Source organism: Sus scrofa, chromosome 5 (genome assembly GCF_054392235.1).
Source record: "Sus scrofa isolate SSC_HxYL_T2T_F1_AM1 chromosome 5, Sscrofa_HxYL_maternal_Yorkshire_Landrace_v2.0, whole genome shotgun sequence".
Taxonomy (NCBI): domain Eukaryota; kingdom Metazoa; phylum Chordata; class Mammalia; order Artiodactyla; family Suidae; genus Sus; species Sus scrofa.
Window position 1 is genome coordinate 51,115,476 of NC_139387.1, and position 18,128 is coordinate 51,133,603.

Sequence of the window (18,128 nt, forward strand, 5' to 3'; positions counted from 1 at the left end):
TCTAACTGTATTTGAAGGTAACTTTTAAAGAATTGGTTTACTTAGATTTCATCCTCACTGTAAACGTAGCTTTCTTTAGACCCAAGGGTAAATTATAAAAAGGCAAAGGACAATTATTTTAAATAATCCTTAGAGATTTATTGACCACATGGTGTCTTAAGTTTGGGCTTGAGATATCAATTGGAGAGTTACCAGCTTCTCATAAATTTCCTTGAGTTACCCTTTCTCTGACATCATCAATGTCCTCCATCGTTCTCATCAGTTTTGAAATATTCTAGTGTTAGCCATCATTCAAAACAAAGTAGAACAAGATATCTGTTGCTTCATTTCTCTGCTTCCATTTACAACAAAAACTCCCACTTTCTGAGAGGATGATGGATAAAATGGGATTTAATAGCCAAAAGGTCATGGAGTGATCAAACAATGATAGCAGGGAAATACTAATAGATTAGGATAAATAAGAAGTGGTGATTTAGAAAGTAGGAGGTTTGAAATCAAAATTTCAGCAATACCAAATGATTACAAAATTTCAGAGCAGTGCTGGTAAAAAATTATAAGATAAATAATTTCCCTTGTATGGTTAAATTTAGGATTGGCACTGAGCTGCCATTCTCTAGCTCAGTCTCACAGATCTTCATAATCAATGTCCAGTCTGTCTGACTTTTGTCCTTTCCATATTCATTATTAAATATCATCTTTGGTCATACATCAATTTTAAGGAACATTAACAAACTGGAACATATCCATGGAACATAATGACCAGGATGCTGAAGGGTGTGGACACCTGGGCATGTTTACCTTAGAGAGGAAAGAAGAAAGAAGGATCATAATTCTTCCTTTCAAATATTTATGGACTTCTCACTGAAGTTCTCAGGCCATGTATGAAACTTGTTTTGCTTATTCATATCTAATAGTTACTGAGCATTTACCATTGTTCAGGCATAGTCCTGAAAACATATAGCTCTTGATCTACTTTACAGTCATGTGGAGGTAGTTTACAATATCCTCATTTTAAATATAAGAAAGTCAAGTCACAAAACTATTTGGTAACTTATCCCCAGTGACTTAACTAATAGGTAGAGAAAGTGAGATTCAAGCCCAAGTACCGTGATTCAAACACTTGTATCCTTAGCCACTATGCTATGTGGCTGTCTTTACATTGACACCTTTTGATTCAACATGAGGAATTAGACCTGTTCCAAAAGAGAAAATGCTCATAAGCTCCATGTAATGCTTTCACAGCCAGCTATCATAGGCCCAGGAATATTTTATTTTATTTTTATTTTTAGGGCTGCACCTGTGGCATATGGAAGTTCCCAAGCAAAGGGTCAAATCTAAGCTGCATCTGCCAGCCTATGCCACAGCCACAGCAATGCCAGATCCTGGCATCTGTAACCAACACTGCAGCTTGAGGTAATGCCAGACCCTTAACCCTCTGAATGAGGTCATTGATCGAACCCAAATGAATCCTCATGGATACTGGTCAGGTTCTTAACTGGCTGAGTCACAACAGGAACTCCTGTCCAGGGATATTTTAGAAGGAACATGGTGTGAGATAAAAGATTGAACTAAATTATCTCTGAGATTCTTTTTTTTTTTTTTGTCTTTTTAGCACCACACCCACAGCATATGGAAGTTCCTAGTTTAGGGGTCAAATTGGAGCTGCAGCTGCTGTTCTATGCCACAGCCACAGCAACGCAGGATCTAGGCCATGTCTGTGACCTATACCACAGCTCACGGCAATGCCAGATCCTCAACCCACTGACCAAGGCCAGGGATCGAACCCACATCCTCATGGATACTAGTTGGGTTCATTACCACTGAGCCACCATGGGAACTCGACTAAAATTCTAAATTTAACCTAGTTCCTTGCTTCTTATTCAGCCACTCATCTTAGACCTATACATTTCATTAATGTGTTCTCTGTCTTTCATAGAAATACTGTTCTTGGTAGGACCAAGTATAGAACCACTTCCATACCATTAATATCTTCCCTTCAGGTTCACATTGTATAGTTATTTAATCAGCTGTGAAACTTCCTAGCCATGTAATTATCCACTTACATTTTATATCTGTTCACAGGGACATCATAAGGCACTTTATTAAGTGCTTCACTGAAATCAAGATTCATTAAGTTTATCTCATTCCTCCTAGTCACCATCTAATTAACTTTCCAGAAATTAAATTAGGTTAATTTAATATGACATGTTAAGGATCCCATGCTGGCTGGTCATGACCACTGATTTCCTTCTCCAAGTGTTCAAAAACCATCTGTCTAATAATTTGCTGTAATAATTTGCTGAGATTTATTTAACAAACACTTGGGAGTTCCCACTGTGGCACAGGCGCAGTAGGTTAAGGATCTGACATTGTCACAACAGAAGCTTGGATTGCTGCTGTGGCATGGGTTCAGTCCCTGGCTGGGGAGCTTTCACATGCCACAGGTGCAACCAAAAAAAAAAATAAATAAATAAACCACTTATAATGCTTCAAAATATACCTTCATAGAATGCCATGTGAGTGTTATTTTTATCTCCTTTAAGGAAATGAGAAAATTGATGCACAGATAGGTTAAATAACTTGCCCAAGGCCACATAGTTCATAAAAGGTAGAACTAGTCCAAACCAGTAGTTTAGCTATAGAACCTGAGCTTGTCAGGACCAAGCTACACTATTTCACTGATACAGGACATTGGAAATCCTCTAGCTTTTTTGTATTTTTCTGTCTCCTACCCATTACCAGTTCTGACTCCCACCAACCCTCAAATCTCCTTTTTGAAAAACAGAGTAATATTTTCCCATTTCTAGTATTTTAAAACTTCCAGAGTGTTTGTCACTTTACCCAGAATGCCTTTACTTGACATGATGCATCCCCAAAGCTCCCCACCACATCCAATTTGCCAAACAGATTCTTTGAAGATGAGAATGATATAGAGATGATCTAGTCCCCTGCTCCTCATCTTTCTCATATTTCTGAGATAATATGATCTTTAAGACCAGTCCATAGTGTGTCACTCTTTTGAGAGAATTTATTTATTTATTTATTTATTTTTTTGTCTTTTTTTTTTTGTTGTTGTTGTTGTTGTTATTGCTATTTCTTGGACCGCTCCCGCGGCATATGGAGGTTCCCAGGCTAGGGGTAGAATCGGAGCTGTAGCCACCGGCCTACGCCAGAGCCACAGCAACGTGGGATCCGAGCCGTGTCTGCAACCTACACCACAGCTCACGGCAACGCCGGATTGTTAACCCACTGAGCAAGGGCAGGGACCAAACCCGCAACCTCATGGTTCCTAGTCGGATTCGTTAACCACTGCACCACGACGGGAACTCCTTGAGAGAATTTAAATTAGAGAATGTACAGCAAATGTCCCATCACTGTCAAGGTCACCTTTATGACAACTTTTGTGTTTCTTGTTTGTTTTTTTTTTTTTTTTTCTTTTCCTTTTATGATTACACCTGCAGCATATGGAACTTCAAACTAGGGGTCAAATTGGAACTGCAGCTGTGGTCTATACCACAGTCAAGGCAATGCTGGATCCGAACCAAATCTGCAAACTATGCCACAGTTTGTGGCAATGTCAGGTTCTTAACCCACTGAACAAAGCCAGGAATTGAACCCGAATCCTCACAAAGACAACATCAAGTTCTTAACCCGGTGAACCACAATGGGAAATCCCTGCATTTCTGAATTAGAAAAGGACCATTAGTCTGTATTTGGGTAGCCTGTGTGTCACAGTCAGTTTTGGCTGCTATAGCAAAAATACCATAGACTAGGTGGCTTAAATAACAAACCTTTATTTCTCACAGTTCTAAAGTCTAGAAGTCCAAGATTTGGTGTCTAGTAAGGGCTTGTTTCCTGTTCATAGTTATCTTCTTGCTATATCCTCACATGATGCAAAAAGGGGATTAGAGCGCCTCTGGGATCTCTTTGAAAAGGATTTATAAGTCTCCATTCTCATGACGATATCACCTCCCAAAAGCCTCACCTCCTAATGCCATCACATCAAGGATTAGGATTTCCACATAGGAAGTTTGGGGGCACACAAACATTTGGTCCATAACACTGTCCTGTTAGTTTTATTTCTCTGTCCATTTATCTTCATGGAAATGCCTCTTTTCCCATCCTTATGATGAAAGACTGCCATACAATTTTATATCATTTCCATATCAATTGCTAGCCCAGTCTTTTCACTCTGATCTTTTAAAAAGCTATACTCTTTCATTGTTGCCATCAAATCATGAATTTCATCCCATAGGTCTTGATCTTACATTACTGATAATCATTCCTTTGTCATATTTACAGGTTTTTTTCATTTTTTGTTTTTTTGTCCTTTTAGGGCCACACTCGCAGCATATGGAGGTTCCCAGGCTAGGCGTCTAATCGGAGCTGCCAGCCTACGCCACAGCCACAGCAACGCGAGATCTGAGGTGCGTCTGCAACCTACACCACAGCTCATGGCAATGCCAGATCCTTAACCCACTGAGCAAGGCCAGGGATGGAACCTGCAACCTCATGGTTCCTAGTCAGATTTGTTAACCACTGAGCCACGACGGGAACTCCCAACAGTTTGGAATTTATTGCCTCCTCTCTTCTCCCTCTTTTACGTATGTAATTACACAGGAAAATTCATATTTTAATTATTGAGTTTCTCTTTCTTTGCAGCTCACTTATGTGGCTCCAAGAAAGAATTTGTCTTGATATCCAGTGATGCTTACCTAACTGTGAATTTTAAGACTGATGAGTCTGTGGGAGAAAGAGGTTTTAGACTTATTTTGGAAGATGTGATTCAGAAGCAATCACAGAAAAGTGATTTTGGGACCCAGTTGCCTATCAATGGTAAGTAATTGTTAAAAAATATCTATTAATGCATGCCTTGCAGTGAGCTGTGGTGTAGGTTGCAGATGCGGCTTGGATCCCACGTTGCTGTGGCTCTGGCGTAGGCTGGCAGCTACAGCTCCGATTAGACCCCTAGCCTGGGAACCGCCATATGCTGCGGGAGCGGCCCAAGAAATGGCAAAAAGACAAAAAAACAAAACCAAAAACTATTAATGCAGGGACTGCATGTGCCTTAAAATAGAACCTGGAGGCGTTCCTGTCGCCAGTGCATAGTGGTTAACTAATCCAACTAGGAACCATGAGGTTGTGGGTTCGATCCCTGGCCTCAATCAATTGGTTAAGGATCCAGCATTGCCATGAGCTGTGGTGTAGGTCGAGAGGCGGCTCAGTTCCGAGTTCCTATGGTTCTGGCATAGGCCGGTGGCTACAGCTCTGATTGGACTCCTAGCCTGGGAACCTCCATATGCCACCAGTGCAGCCCTAGAAAAGACAAAAAGACAAAAAAAAAAAAAAAAAAAAAAATAGAGCCTGGAGACCCCTGGAGACCTTGCTCTAATATTAAAAACAGGATAACTTCATTTCAAACCATTCCTTAAGGCGTGAAATTTTGATCATTCCGATAGATCATGTGAGGTAATAAAGTTAATTGGGGTGTGTATATGGCTTTGTGTGTGTATGTTACTTTCATTTAAGAAATAATGATAAACATAAAATTCAGTGCTATTTAAAAGATTCAGTGGGGCCATTCAAGTTGAAACAAAGGTAGAGTTCAGTGCATTTCCTTGTCTCTGTTAACATCTCTCTTTTATTAAGTAACCACCTCCCCACCCCCGTGAAGAGCCCTCAAAAGGAATATTTTAGTCAAATTTCTGTATAAAATAGAAACAAATGTTCTGATTTTTTTTTATGCTTATCTGATCTACTCTTAAGCTAGAATTTCATCAGTTGTGCTTAAGACTAAAAAAACCTAATGAATCTGTTATTAGGCGAGTCTCTTGATGGAAGTGTAATTGTAGAAAAATTCAAACAATCCATGTGAACACAAAGGTCTTTTTGATGTCACTCTATCTTTCTTGGAATAGTACAATGAATGGGCTTTCCTTAAGAGTCCTTGAGTTGAGCTATAGACTTCTGAAACATATCGCCCTATAGGTGTGATTTTTAAATTTTTATTTTATTTTATTTTTTGGCTGCTCTGACTGCATGTGAAAATTCCCAGGCCAGGGGTCAAGACCAGGCTACTGTACCTGAGCTGCAGCAATGATAACACCGGATCCTTAAGCCACTGCACCACAAGGAAACACCTCTAGATGTGATTTTTAATTGTTAAAGGGATACTCACCTAACCGACTCTTCTCCTGTGTCTATTGCTTTTGTCTTTCCATTACTAAATCTCTAAACTGACACTTTATTCTCAAAGTAAAAATATTTAGTATTCCTCACTTCTTTTTTTAAAGTATTTTCAAAGTAAGTTGACTGCTAATAAAATATTGCTGTGATATATGTGTACAAACACCCCCAAAGCCTTAGCTACCACAGAAAATGTGGATTACAAATGCAATAAAAAGCATGCAGTAGTGCAATAAACCTTGATGCACTAGAAACATATTAGAACAATTACCTTTTGTATGTTTTCCCCTAAAATCTAGGATAATCTTAGTTTTGAAGAGTTTGCATATTTTTAGACTTATGTATGTAAATGGTAGAGAGTCCATGTTTTAGACATATCTGAAGAGAAAGTAGAAATGACTTTTGATGTAAGTATTGAATAAACAAACAAATCCACTATGCTAGGAACTTTTTGTTTAAGTAGATTTCTGATGTAAAAAAGAAATGTAGAAAAGAAAAGGAATCTGAAGAAAAGGATTTAACAAATGAGCATATCTTATCATTCTCAAATTACATGGCTATGGAGAAGCTTGATTTTCTTCACATTTGAGAAGATGCTTAAATGAATATCTTGTTTTTATTTTCTGGTAAATTTAAAATCTGAGAATGAAGTAAACATATTGCTAGAGATTTTCCTTATACTTTTACCTTTATATATATGCATTGCATTTTGAATACATGTAGCATAAAATATTTTGATGTGTCTAGATATCTTATATTGGTGTAACACAAATAATATCACAGAAAGAACAATCTCTAGTAATTTCATGCCTAAGTACAATGTTATTTTTTTAAAATTGATTTGTGTTTTGATTTATCTAAAGATGTATATACTTATGTTTAGTTAATTATTGATGTTTGCTCATTTAACAGTAATAGAAAGAGTTCCCTAGTGGCCTAGCAGTTAAGGATCCAGCATTGTCACTACTGTGGCAAGAGTTTATCCCTGGCCCAGGAACTTCCACATGCCACAGTCCTGGGAATAAAAAATAAAATAAAAAGCAATAGAAGATCACTCTCATCTCTTGCTAAGAAGCCTAGTTTTGAACTGAAAAAGAAATAAATATCTTTAGTCTGAGATTTTAATAGACTTTCATAAGTATTGATGTCTAATGTTTTCTTGTTACTTTTCTAAGGGATGACAGTAGAAAATACCAGAAGACAGCCTACCCAAGACAAATGTGGAATTCCGGTTGTTGACCCATTTCTTATGGAAGGCTCTGAGAGAAATACAGATATGCTGCTAGCCGAGCTTGGGGAGCCCAGGGTGGTCGGTGGCCATGCCGCCCCTTCAATGTCATGGCCCTGGCTGGTCAGTTTGCAGCACCAAGGACAGCACTACTGTGGCGGTGCACTGATTGGCAAACAGTGGGTCCTGACAGCCGCACACTGTAACTTTAGGTGTGTGTCCCAAGGCTGTGGAGGTGGGAGTGGTGAGAAGCTGTTTGAGGACCCACAGTGGCTATACTCCTTCTGATCTCCCCACAATACAAGAAACATTAAGCATCAGCTCCCAGAGTTATAGTCCCTAACTTGTAAATGAATGCCCAGATAAGGCTGATGCAACTTTCTGTGTTTCACTAATACACTTATTATGAATAGGTTTTAATTATAAAATCAACTTTCTGCTTCTAGGTGTGATTTAGTTAATAAGTAACTACAACACCTCCCCCCATCCACAAAATGAAGGGAATGATGTCTCAATATTTTGCATCAGTATCTTAACATGGTACTTAGAGCCCAGGAGCCCAGGAGTTGCTCAAACATGGATTCCTTTCCTTCTTCCTATCTTCTATGGGCTCATGCTCACTCTCAGAATAAATGTGTAAAGTTTCAAAGAATTTTAAAGATGTCTTTTTTTTTTTTCTTTTTAGAGCTCTGCCTGCATCATATGGAAGTTCCCAGGCTAGGGGTTGAATTGGAACTGCAGCTGCTGGCCAACACCACAGTCTGTGACCTACACCAAAGCTTTTGGCAATGCTGGATCCTTAACCCACTGACCTAGGCCGAGGATCAAACCCACATCCTCATTAATACTATGTCAGGTTCTTAACCGACTGAGCCACAGTGGGAACTCCCTAAGGAATGTCCTTTAAAAGAACCATTTTTCCTTTATTTTTATCTGACTCTTGGTCTCAGTGTGATATGGAGATATCTGAAAACTCCTCCCTCAAAGGAATCTTAACTTTGCCATTTTTAATATTATCTCCCAGAAGTAGTGAGATAGTTGACATTGTTGCATAATGTCCCATAGTTAAATGAGTAGATGTTGACATTTTCAGTGTCTCCAAAATTGGTGTGGTAATAAAAGCATCTGCTCAAATAATATGGTGAGCAGGAAACGTCAATGAACCAAAAACTCAATTTCTTTACCATCCCCTGACTCTTAGTTTTGATAAGTCACAAGAAGGAATCCTTATTAGGCAGATTTCAGATGTTCATGTGCTTAACATTACCTGAGTTTGCTGTAAATGAAATATTAGAATCTTAATTCTGAATTTTGATTTTACAAGTTATGTCTGGGGTTCTCGTTCTCTCTCTCTCTCTCTCTCTCTCTCTCTTTTTTTTTTTTTTTTTTTTAACAGTGGCACCTGCAGCATATGGAAATTCCCAGGCTAGGAGCTAAATTGAAGCTGCAGCAGTTGGTTTAGGCCACAGTCATGGCAACACCAGATCTGAGTCACCTCTGTGACCTATGCTTCGGTTTGCAGCAATGTCAGATCCTTAACCCACTAAGCGAGGCTGGGGATCAAACCTGCATCCTCATGGAAATTAGTTCGGGTTCTTAACATGCTGAGCTGCAACTGGAATTCTGAATTCTTCATTTTTAATGGACATGCCAGATTTAATGCGTGTAGTCCTTAGATAGATACTTCTTTGAAAAACACTGTATTTGGAAGTAGAGTAACTATAACTTTCAGAATAGTTTCAGTGACCATTATATCAGTACCTTGTATAACATATAATACTATGATTAAAATATATAAAAACATTACCTTGAGACATCATGAATCTTAATTGTTAAAAAATACGAAATTATTTTACTTGCTGTTATGAAGGCAAGAGAGTAGATACTTTAAATTTTTTCTCAAGGATCAGATTAATGAGACACCCAAAGTTTCTAAGAATTCAAGATAATAAAGGTTTTAGTGCGGATTAGAAACATTAAAGAATATATTTTTAGTAATTTTGAAAAATGATGGCCTTATTAAAAGTAGTATCTTTTTCTCCCACTTTCTTTTCTTATGACAAGTACTATCACAGATAACCTGGTAATAGGAAGACATTACTTGTGGAACATAGGAAATAGTGATTTGATACCAGTGAAAGCTGTGTACACTCATCCTGGCTTCACATAGTTTCCTCCCAACAATGATCTGTCTTTGTTACATCTGGAAAAGCCTGTTCAACTAGGTCTGTATGAATAACTCTTCCATATTTTGAACTTTTGCCATGTAGTTTTTACCTTCCATCTTGCTTAGAAGTGCTGTTTGTACTTTTGAAGTTAAATGATTTTTTTTTCTTCGTAGGTGCTTTGTCTAAAAGCTGAAGTATATGCATAAACATTTTACTTTTTGTGTGTATTTCATTGATGCAGATATAGAGAAGATTTCAAAGAAATGTATTTTTAACTTTGTTCTGTATATCCTTCTGACCCTTTTATGGTCTAACCCAAATACTTAGAACATTAGTTCAAACTGTCAGATGTTCAATTTTTTGTACCTGCATAACTTAGTAAAATCTTTTTTTTTTTTAATATTGACTTAAGCCAAAGATAAGCCAAAGTTAAGAGTTGTCAGCCCTGGCTCTGTCACAAAACAGCCACATGATCTTGGACAGGTTGTGTAACTTCTCTGTACCTCAGCTTTATCATTTATAGAAAGAGAATGACAGTAACCCACCTACCCACTTAGCACAGGTGAGCATTCAGGGGGACGGTGTATTGGAGGAAATTTAACTAAGACCTGTGGTTAGTCCCCACTTTACATCCTTGCCTTTCCATGGAACCATAGGGTTATGGGATGGTTTTCCTGCTTTGCTCAGACTTTCTCCTGTGTTTCTGCTTATAGCCTCACCTCCCTTTCTATGTCTTTTCAATACATCTGACCTACAAACCCCCAGTCATGGTTCAATCTATCCTTTGCTTTTTAAACTTTTATAACTGAGTTGGGGAGAGCATTTAGAACAATGTTTTCTAACCTGACTGTGCCTTATCATCCTTTGAGTTGCTTTAAAAACAAAACAAAAACTGGAGACCAGGATGCATTTGGGAACAGTTAATTACAATCTCAGGAGTGAAGACCTGACCCTAGTGGTTTTTTTTTTTTTCTCCTCACCCTGCTTTTAAAATTTATTTTTAGTTAAACTTTTTATAATAAGATACTTGTAGATTTTCATGCAGCTGTACGAACTGATACAGAGACATTAAAGTATTTCTTAGCTAGTTTTCACCAATGGTAACATCTTGCAGGACTATAGATATAGAACAAGATATAAAACATTTCTGTCACACAGGGATCTGTATTGTGGCCCTTTAATAGGCACACCCATTTCTTTCCTTCTAACCCCACCCAGATTTCAGTCAACCAGAGATCTGTTTTCTGTTTCTAAAATTTTGTTAGTTCAAGGAGTGTTATATAAATGGAATATATAGTATGTAAACTTTGGAGATTGACTCTTTTTTCTCAGTATAACACCCCAGAGTTGATTCATGTGATGCATGTTAACAACAGTGCATTCCTTTAATTTATTTAAAAATGTAAATGCAAAAAAAACCCACGTTTTTCTCCCTTTTAAAAATTGAAGTTAATACTAGTTTTGGGAGTACAGCATAGGGATTAAATATTTTTACAGATTATACTCCATTAAAAGCTATTGTGTGAGTTCCCATCATGGCTCAGCAGCAATGAACCCAGCTAGGATCCTTGAGGATATGGGTTTGATCTCTGGCCTCAGCCAGTCTGGGATCTGACACTGCTGTGAGCTGTGGTGTAGGTTGCACATGTGGCTCCAATCCCGATCCCGCGTTGCTGTGGCTGCGGCTTAGGCTGGCAGCTGTAGCTCCAATTGGACCCCTAGCCAGGGAACTTCTATATGCTGTAGGTGCGGGCCTAGGAAGCAAACTAATTAATTAATTAGTTAAAAGCTATTGCAAGAAAATGGCTGTAATTCCCTGTGTTGTACAATACATCCTTTTTGCTTTTCTATTTTCTATTCATAATAGTTTGTATCTCTTCATCTCATACCCCTAATTTGCCCCTCCCTTCTTCCCTCTCCCCTTTAGTAACCATGGATTTGTTTTCTCTATTTGTGAATCTCTTTGTTTTGTATAAACATTCCTTTGTATTACTTTTTAGATTCAACATGTAAGTGATATGTAGTATTTGTCTTTCTCTGTTTAACTTAATTCATTAAGAACTTCTTTTAATAGCTGAGTAGTATTCATGGTGTGAACAATTCAACCACTCGTAAACTGTTTAAGCATTCATTTGTTGAAGAACATCTAACTGGTTTCTAGATTTTAGATATGACAAATAAAAGCTCCCATGGACACTCATGCAAAAGTTTTTGTGTAAACAAAATTGAACAGTAATGAGTTTTCATTTTTATAGAATAAACACCCAAGTGTACAATTGCTGGGTCTTATGGTAAATGCATGTTTAGTTTTATTCGAAACTGCTGAACTATTTTTTCCAAGTTATTGTACCATTTTACATCCCACCAGCAAAGTGTGTGGTCTGTTTTCTCTGCATCCTCATCAGCATTTGCTACTGTCATATATATATATATATATGTATATATAATTTTAGCCATTCTGATAGATGTGTAGTGATGTCTTATTTATTTATTTATTTATTTAATTTTTGCTTTTTAGGGCCTCACCCACAGCATATGGAGGTTCCCAGTCTAGGGGTTGAATCAGAGCTACAGCTGCTGGCCTACGCCACAGCCACAGCAACACGGGATCCAAGCCACATGTGTAACCTACACCACAGCTTACATCAAACCCACATCCTCATGGGTACCGGTCAGATTCGTTTCCACTGTGCCACAATGGGAACTCCTTGTAATTTTAATTTGCATCTCCCTAATGGCCAATGATATGGCCAGTAGCTTCTCTCTCATCTTTTTTTTATGGGGTCTTTCACAAAGTAAAGGCTTTAATTTTAATAAAGTCCAATTTCCCCATTTTCCTTTTATGGATTATGCTCTGGGCGTCAAATCTAAGAACCTTCACCTAGGGTTAGACAAGCTACTGGCAGGGAGAAAATATCTGCAAACCACACATCTGACAAAGGAAAATCTAGAATATATAGAGAATTCTCAAACTCCACAAAAAGAAAAACAATCCAATTAGAAAATAAGCAAAAGATATAAGGCATTTCACTGAGGAGGTTATTAAAAATGACAACTAGATACATAAAGAGATTCTCCATGTCATTAGCCATTAGGGAGATCCAAATTAAAATTACAAGGAGTTCAGAAATCAGTTGCATTTATGTATACTAACAATGAAATATTAGAAAAGGAATATAATACCATTTAAAATTGCACCCCCCAAAATTAAATACCTAGAGGTAAATCTGATTAAGGAGGTGAAAGACTTTTATGCTGAGAACTATAAAACATGATCAAGGAAATTAAAGAGGATTCAAAGGAATGGAAAAATATTCCATGCTTCTGGATTGGAAGAATTAATATTGTAAAAAGTCAATACCATGGTTTCTAGATTTTAGATATGACAAAAGTTCCCATGGACACTCATGCAAAGGTTCTTGTGTAAACAAAATTGAACAGTAATGAGTTTTCATTTCTATAGAATAAACACTCAAGTGTGCAATTGCTAGGTCTTATGGTAATGGCTTGTTGGACTGGCTACATATGGAAGTTCTCAGGTTAGGGGCTGAATCAGAGCTGCAGCTGCAGATCTATGCCACAGCATGTAGCAATGCTGGATCCTTAACCCACTGAGCAAGGTCAGGGATGGAACCTGCATCCTCACAAACACTAGTAAGGTTCCTAACCCAATGAGCCATAGTGGAAATTCCCATGTTTTGAATTATTTAATAAAAGAATGCTTCATAATGCATAAGCAAGGCACGGAAAAACTGTGAGAGGAAAATCCACCTAGCCTCACACCTGTTGGGAGCAAATGATTTCATTTCTTCATGGTATAAACTTACTTAACAAAGGAAACCATAAAAAAACCCAAAAAGACAACTTACAGAATGGAAGAAAATAGTTTCAAATGATGCAACTGACAAGGGCTTAATCTCTAAAATATATAAACAACTTATACAATACAGCAAGATGCCAACAACCCAATGGAAAAATGGGCAAAAGACCTGAATAGACATTTCTTCAAAGAAGAAACACAGATGGCCAACAAGCACATGAAAAAAAGCTCAACATCACTGATTGTTAGAGAAATCCAAATCAAAACTACTATGAGGTACCACCTCACAACAGTCCAAACGGCCATCATTAACAAGTCAACAAAGAATAAATGTTGGAGAGGGTGTGGAGAAAAGGGAACTCTCCTACACTGTTGGTGGGAATGTAAGCTGGTACAACCACTATGGAAAGCAGTATGGAGGTACCTCAGAAAACTAAATATAGAACTACCATATGATCCAGCAATCCCACTCTTGGGCATATATACAGACCAAACTTTCATTGAAAAAGATACATGCACATGTATGTTCATTGCGGCACTATTCGCAATAGCCAGGACATGGAAACAACCTAAATGTCCATCGACAGATGAATGGATTAAGAAGAGGTGGTATGTACACACAATGGAATACTACTCAGCCATAAAAAGAACAAAAGAAAGCCATTTGCATAAACATGGATGGAACTAGAAACTCTCATACTAAATGAAGTCAGTCAGAAAGAGAAAGCCAAATACAATATGATCTCACCTATATCTGGAATCTAATAAACACCACAAATGAACCTTTCCACAGATGAGAAACTCATGGACTTGGAGAACAGACCTGTGGTTGCCAAGGGGGAGGGGGAGGGAGTGGGATGGACTGGGAGTCTGGGGTTAATAGATGCAAACTATTGCATTTGGAGTGGATAAGCAAATGAGATCCTGCTGTATAGCACAGGGAACTATATCTAGTCACTTTCGATGGAACATGATGGAGGATAATATGAGAAAAAAAAATATATGTATGATATATATGACTGGGTCACTTTGCTGTACAGTAGAAATTGACAGAACACTAAATCAACTATAATGGAAAAAAATCAATAAGATTTTTTCTGTAATTTTATTGAGATAGCAGTAAAAATAAAGAACATATTGTTATGTATCATCTATGATAGCAAATATGTGGAAGGATTTATGTATGTATAGGTCTTGATGAAAATGAAGCAAAACAATCTGGGAAAATGGGAAAACAAACACGGGAGCACTGCATTCAGTGTGTGTGTGTGTAGCCTATATACACATAGACTCACAAACCCACAATATTTATGTATATACAAATTTTGGTGATAAAAAATGTGAATGTTTAAATGTATAATGTATCAATATATTTTATAATATACTTGTGAATATAGAATTAGATATAAAAGTACTTATTAGCTGTAGAAATATTTTAAAAGTGTAAATTGCTACAAATTTTTTATTTTCCCCATTCCCCTTGTAATGTAGCTGAAGAAGATCATCATGTTCTTCTCCACCCTCATCACAAATTCAATAAGGTGATGTCCTAAAGGCACCTGCACAGAAAGGCAGATGTATTTTAAAAAGTGGTTATGGATGAGAAGCCAAAAGCCCAACATCACAATGTAGGGCATATGTTTCCCTTGTCTCGGGAGGATATGGACATGTCTGGAGCAAAGTGGTAACATGTTCACTGGGATGATCCACTCTGAGTAATTCATACAGGGAACCTTCTGGAAGACATTAAATTGCAGGGCTAGAAAGGGTCAGGTCAAAGTAGATATTTCTAGAGCCATCATTGAGAAACAAACAGTATAGACAATGCTACTATGAATCCCAAGGATTAATTGATATTTGACTTTTTCTCATTCTTTCAATTAGGAGAGTTTGTATCTTCAATCTGCTTGCCAGGGAAAGATGAAAAAATAAATTTACTTTCCAAATGTATGACTGCTGGGTGGGGAAAAACTGAACCACATGGTAAGTATCTTTAATACCATTTCTAAGATTACCACGTCTAACAAGTATAGGTGTATTCTGATTTGTTTACTCCTTTTCAATTTTTTCTGTATTTTTAATAGGAATGATAGTGGGAAATTTTTTTTCATAATGGATATAAAGTTGACTGCTTGAGTTTCAGGCCATCATATTTATTAATACAAGTTCATTGAGTCTAGTTTATTGAGACTTATCAACATTTATGTTAGAGAATATCGACAGTGTTACCTAATAAATATTTGCGTGTATCACTTCTATGTATTTACTCCCCAATTGCACTTGAGTGCATACACTCAACACACACAATTGTTTTCACAGCAGTGTAGATGTTGCTATTGTGAAAGCTCATATTTGAAGATATGTGAGCCTCAGAGCTGTGAGGCATTTTTTTGAAATGATTGTCTGGTATAAAGGTAAATGGGTAGCTATGATATCACTTATATGTGGAAGCTAAAATCTGACACAAACGAACTTAGCTATGAAACAGACTCACAGACATAGAGAATAGACTCATGGTTTTCCAGGGGGTCGGCGTGGGGGTTGGAGTGGGTTGGACTGAGAGTTTGGGATTAGCAGATGCAAACTATTATATGTAGGATGGATAAACAATGTTCTACTGTACAGCACAGGGAACTATATTCAATGTTCTGTAATAAACCATAATGGAAAAGAATATAAAAAGAATATATATGTGTGTGTGTATTTCATATATGAATATATCCATATATTACTGTACACTGGAAACATAACATTGTAAATCAACTATACCTCAATGATAAAAAAAGGTAAGTGGGTAGAAAGATTATTTGAAAATAACTAGGCCATATGAAAATCAAACCCATGACTCTGGTCTCATCTCCACCCTATTCTGCAACTGAGTTAATGTTACAAATATCCAACAAACTAAAGAGTTAGAATACAACATTAGTTGTCAGCCTCCAGTCAGTGCCAGCCCTTAAGCAGAATGTCTGTTCAGTAGAAGTCAAAAGAATGAGGACACCATGAAACCAATGGAATGAAGTATAGGCTTCCTATATAAAAAATGAATTATATTGTTTGCTTTATCAACAGCTAATTTGGGTATAAACTTTGTCTTTTTTTCATAAAGTGATATTTATATCTTCTGAGGACTATGCTAAAGACAGAAGAACCCACATAAAATGTTTTTTCTTGTTGCTATTGTATAAGCCACTGTGGAGTGATGATATTAGGTTTTTGTTTTGTTTTTAACAAATCACTTACCAGCATCATGACAGCAGTAAAAGGAAAGAACTGGAGTGGATTTAACCTTTGGAGTCTGTCTCTAGGGCTGTTTTTGTTTTATCCTAATAGCATTTGCCTATGTGTTTCCTACTAGAAGATGAATTTTCTAAAACTGTGCAGCAGGCAGAGGTACCACTGATCAGTAGTGCATCTTGTCGAAGCTACTGGGGACTGGATGTTAAAAACACCAATTTGTGCGGAGGAGCTGCAGGATCATCATCATGTATGGTAATTAAGGACCACACTGATGTGTGCAGGAGTTTTCTTCTCAGCATGTCTCATGAATGGGTGTTGGCTGACCATAAAGAGTACGGATGTATTGCAGTTTTAAAATAAGAAGTGGGAGGAATAGTAAGTTCATTAAGTTGATGTTCTGTGATTGCCAATTTGAAATTTGAATGGCTTCAATTCTCAAAAGGAGTTACTCATTCCTTTGCTAGATTCCTTTGCTGTGTGAAATTGGTGATTTTCAGCTGTCTTTGACCGGTAAACAATGATGATTTCTTCTGGTTCGACCTCATGGCTGAATTAGGTAGCTCAAACTACCCACTTCCAGTAGCACTGAAAGTATAAAAATGTTTTTGTGTCACTCAAACCATCATTTAGTCATCTATATTTGTTAGATGCTTGAAACTTTCTGCATGGCACAGTCCAGTGTCAGTATACAAGGAATGTATGCTAACTGGATCTTTCAGTGTCACCTTGAAAGTATATATTTTGATCTGATTCAGAGATCTGTAATGCCAGCCAACGATTTCAGTGGCCCTAGGTCCCTGTGGTGTTGTGAGCAAACATCAGAGATGAGAGAATCACTTATTGTCTGTCACCCTCTGTAGTTGGAGTTAGCCTCAGCTATGAATCATGTGGCCAGGAGAATGAACTTGTCTTTTTGCTGGTTGCAGGGAGATTCCGGAGGACCACTGCAGTGCTCTCAGGATGGGCAGTACAAGCTCATCGGTATCGTGAGCTGGGGCAGCAGTAACTGCCATCCCTCCGCACCAACGGTCTTCACCAGGATTTCTGCCTACAGAGACTGGATCACATCTGTCACTGGAGGAGAAGTGTGATCACTGAAAGAACAGCATGGCAGAACTGTGTTGCTAAGTGGGAAAGGAAACACAGAATAGCCTACCTGAAGATGTGTGTCTCTTGTCATTGCTACCAAACTCTATGTCACTTTCCATAACCCTTGTCACTGAGGAGCTTGGTTTTGGTGTGTATATACATTCAATATTAAACATCGGTCACAGACAGTTAATGTTGGTTCATGCCTACTAGGGACTTATGGTCTGAAATATCATGAAATTCATATCGAGTGTACCATGTGTATGTCATATTTGAATACCGTCATGGACACGTTTAGTATTTATAATTTGGTATACATTAGAAGATAATGAAGGGAAAGGTTATTCAGTCTCAATAATTCTTTTTTTTTTCCTCTTTTTCTTAGAGCCACTCCCAT

At 37.6% G+C, this 18,128-nt stretch overlaps 2 protein-coding genes across 2 annotated transcripts in view; both read left to right on the forward strand.

The window, feature by feature from the left end:
- Positions 1-15,375, forward strand: part of OVCH1 (ovochymase 1) — an 89,676-nt gene extending 74,301 nt beyond the window's left edge. The window contains exons 27-30 of the mRNA XM_021092126.2: positions 4,663-4,836; positions 7,362-7,626; positions 9,479-9,639; positions 15,287-15,375. Coding sequence (XP_020947785.2) covers positions 4,663-4,836; positions 7,362-7,626; positions 9,479-9,584 — 545 coding nt within the window. The 3' untranslated portion in view covers positions 9,585-9,639; positions 15,287-15,375. The remainder of the gene's footprint in view (positions 1-4,662; positions 4,837-7,361; positions 7,627-9,478; positions 9,640-15,286) is intronic.
- LOC146403360 (chymotrypsinogen A-like) lies at positions 15,237-17,919 on the forward strand. Its single transcript, XM_084956442.1, has 3 exons — positions 15,237-15,385; positions 16,761-16,894; positions 17,569-17,919. The coding sequence occupies exons 1-3, from the start codon at positions 15,352-15,354 to the stop codon at positions 17,731-17,733; spliced, it is 333 nt and encodes a 110-aa protein (XP_084812568.1). The 5' UTR covers positions 15,237-15,351; the 3' UTR covers positions 17,734-17,919.
- Positions 17,920-18,128: the final 209 nt, after the last annotated feature.

What these genes read in the sequence shown, in the direction of transcription:
- LOC146403360 (XM_084956442.1), top strand. Translation starts at nt 15,352, where the DNA reads ATGACTGCTGGGTGGGGAAAAACTGAACCACATG. An exon ending in GGGAAAAACTGAACCACATG is followed by an intron (nt 15,386 to 16,760) that starts GTAAGTATCTTT and finishes GTTTCCTACTAG; the next exon opens with AAGATGAATTTTCTAAAACT. An exon ending in CAGGATCATCATCATGTATG is followed by an intron (nt 16,895 to 17,568) that starts GTAATTAAGGAC and finishes TGCTGGTTGCAG; the next exon opens with GGAGATTCCGGAGGACCACT.